At 50.4% G+C, this 1458-nt stretch overlaps 1 protein-coding gene across 1 annotated transcript; it reads right to left on the bottom strand.

The window, feature by feature from the left end:
• LOC141403104 (uncharacterized) lies at nucleotides 1-543 on the bottom strand. Its single transcript, XM_073985266.1, has one exon. It carries the CDS (start codon nucleotides 541-543, stop codon nucleotides 1-3), a length of 543 nt encoding a protein of 180 aa, XP_073841367.1.
• Between the last annotated feature and the right edge of the window lie 915 nt (nucleotides 544-1458).

Below are 1458 nucleotides of genomic sequence, written 5' to 3'. Positions count from 1 at the left end.
TTATTCATAGGCCTGTCTATGGAAGGTGGAAGGATTAGGGTCTTCGGGATTGGGGTAGGGTTTTAGTTCGCTCAAGTGTAGTGTTTGTAGAATCTTCGCGCGAACGATAACAGTTGAAGGGAAATCCACGATTACGTATGGTCCTCCATACTTGGGAGCTAACTTTGCGGCAAAGTTGTCCACCGCCTTGGACAAGGGGTGTTGCTTGACGAGCACCCTGTCACCAACACGCGGTTTCCAGGGCCGTCTCCGCAAGTTGTAATATCGGCGCTGGTCCTCACCTGCTCTGGCCAGGCGGTGACGTACAATTTCAAAGATCTCCTGCAGCTCATTTGCTTTCGAGACGGGATCGCTTTGTTTCGTGCCAGTCCCCAGAGCCACTTCGTCAAACAATGCAGTTGGTAGCCGAGGCTCTCGACCTTGAACCAGGTACGCTGGACTGTAACATTTTGTGTCTGAGATGTTGGTATTCAATGCGAGAGTCATCTCAGGGATCCACTCGTCCCATCGATTGTGCTGCTTATGTGCTAGCTGGGCCTTCATTGTTTTGATTGTTGGGTTTTCTTGCGGGGTATATGGGGCTGTAAACTGATGGCGCACTCCGATACTCTGCAGAAACTTCTTTAAAATATGACTAGTGAACTGACTGCCATTATCCGTGATAAACACCTTTGACGTTCCGAAACGGCATAATATCCGCTCCCTGAATGATCTCACCACTCCTTCCGCCGTAGCCTTTCTCAAGGGCACCAATTCCGTCCACTTCGAGAACCTATCAAAAAAACCAGGAGCACTGTGTTCCCATGTTTCGTTCTGGGCAACGGTCCAACGAAGTCGGCACACACCGATGCCCATGGTTCCTCCGGTACACTAACCAGCATTTCACCTGCAGGAGCCGCCTGACTTGCCTTAAATTCTAGACAGAATTTGCAACTCCTCACAAAGTTTGTCACGTCTCTAGACATGTCTGGCCAGTAATATCGGCTATAGACTCGGTGCATTGTCTTTCGGATTCCCAGATGTCCGGCGGACGGTTGGCAGTGATTCTCGTTTAATACGCGTTCCCGCAGATGTGTTGCTACGCAGAGTTTCCATGGCGTGGAATCATCATCATACGGGTGCCTCGCAATGTGACGGAACAATTGATTATCTACGATGGCGAAATCTGAGAACTTCTGCGGGTCAGCTTCCACCTCCTGTATTTTCTTCCGCAGCCAGGGACAAGATTCTTTGGCCTCCACTACCGCCCTTTGAAGCAGCTCCAGGTGTTGCCGATATAACGCGTCCGCGACGACATTATGCTTACCTTTCCGGTACTGAACTGTGAATTTATACTGCTGCAATTCTAGGGCCCACCTTGCCAATCTCCCTGTAGGGTTATCGATCGAGTTTAGCCACCGTAACGATAGGTGATCCGTCACCACCAGGAATTCATGCCCCTCCAGGTACGGCCTCATC

This window comes from Musca autumnalis, unplaced genomic scaffold (genome assembly GCF_047663935.1).
Source record: "Musca autumnalis isolate F117 unplaced genomic scaffold, ASM4766393v1 scaffold_4, whole genome shotgun sequence".
NCBI classification, from domain to species: Eukaryota; Metazoa; Arthropoda; class Insecta; order Diptera; family Muscidae; genus Musca; species Musca autumnalis.
This window is presented reverse-complemented; position numbering and strand designations above follow the sequence as displayed.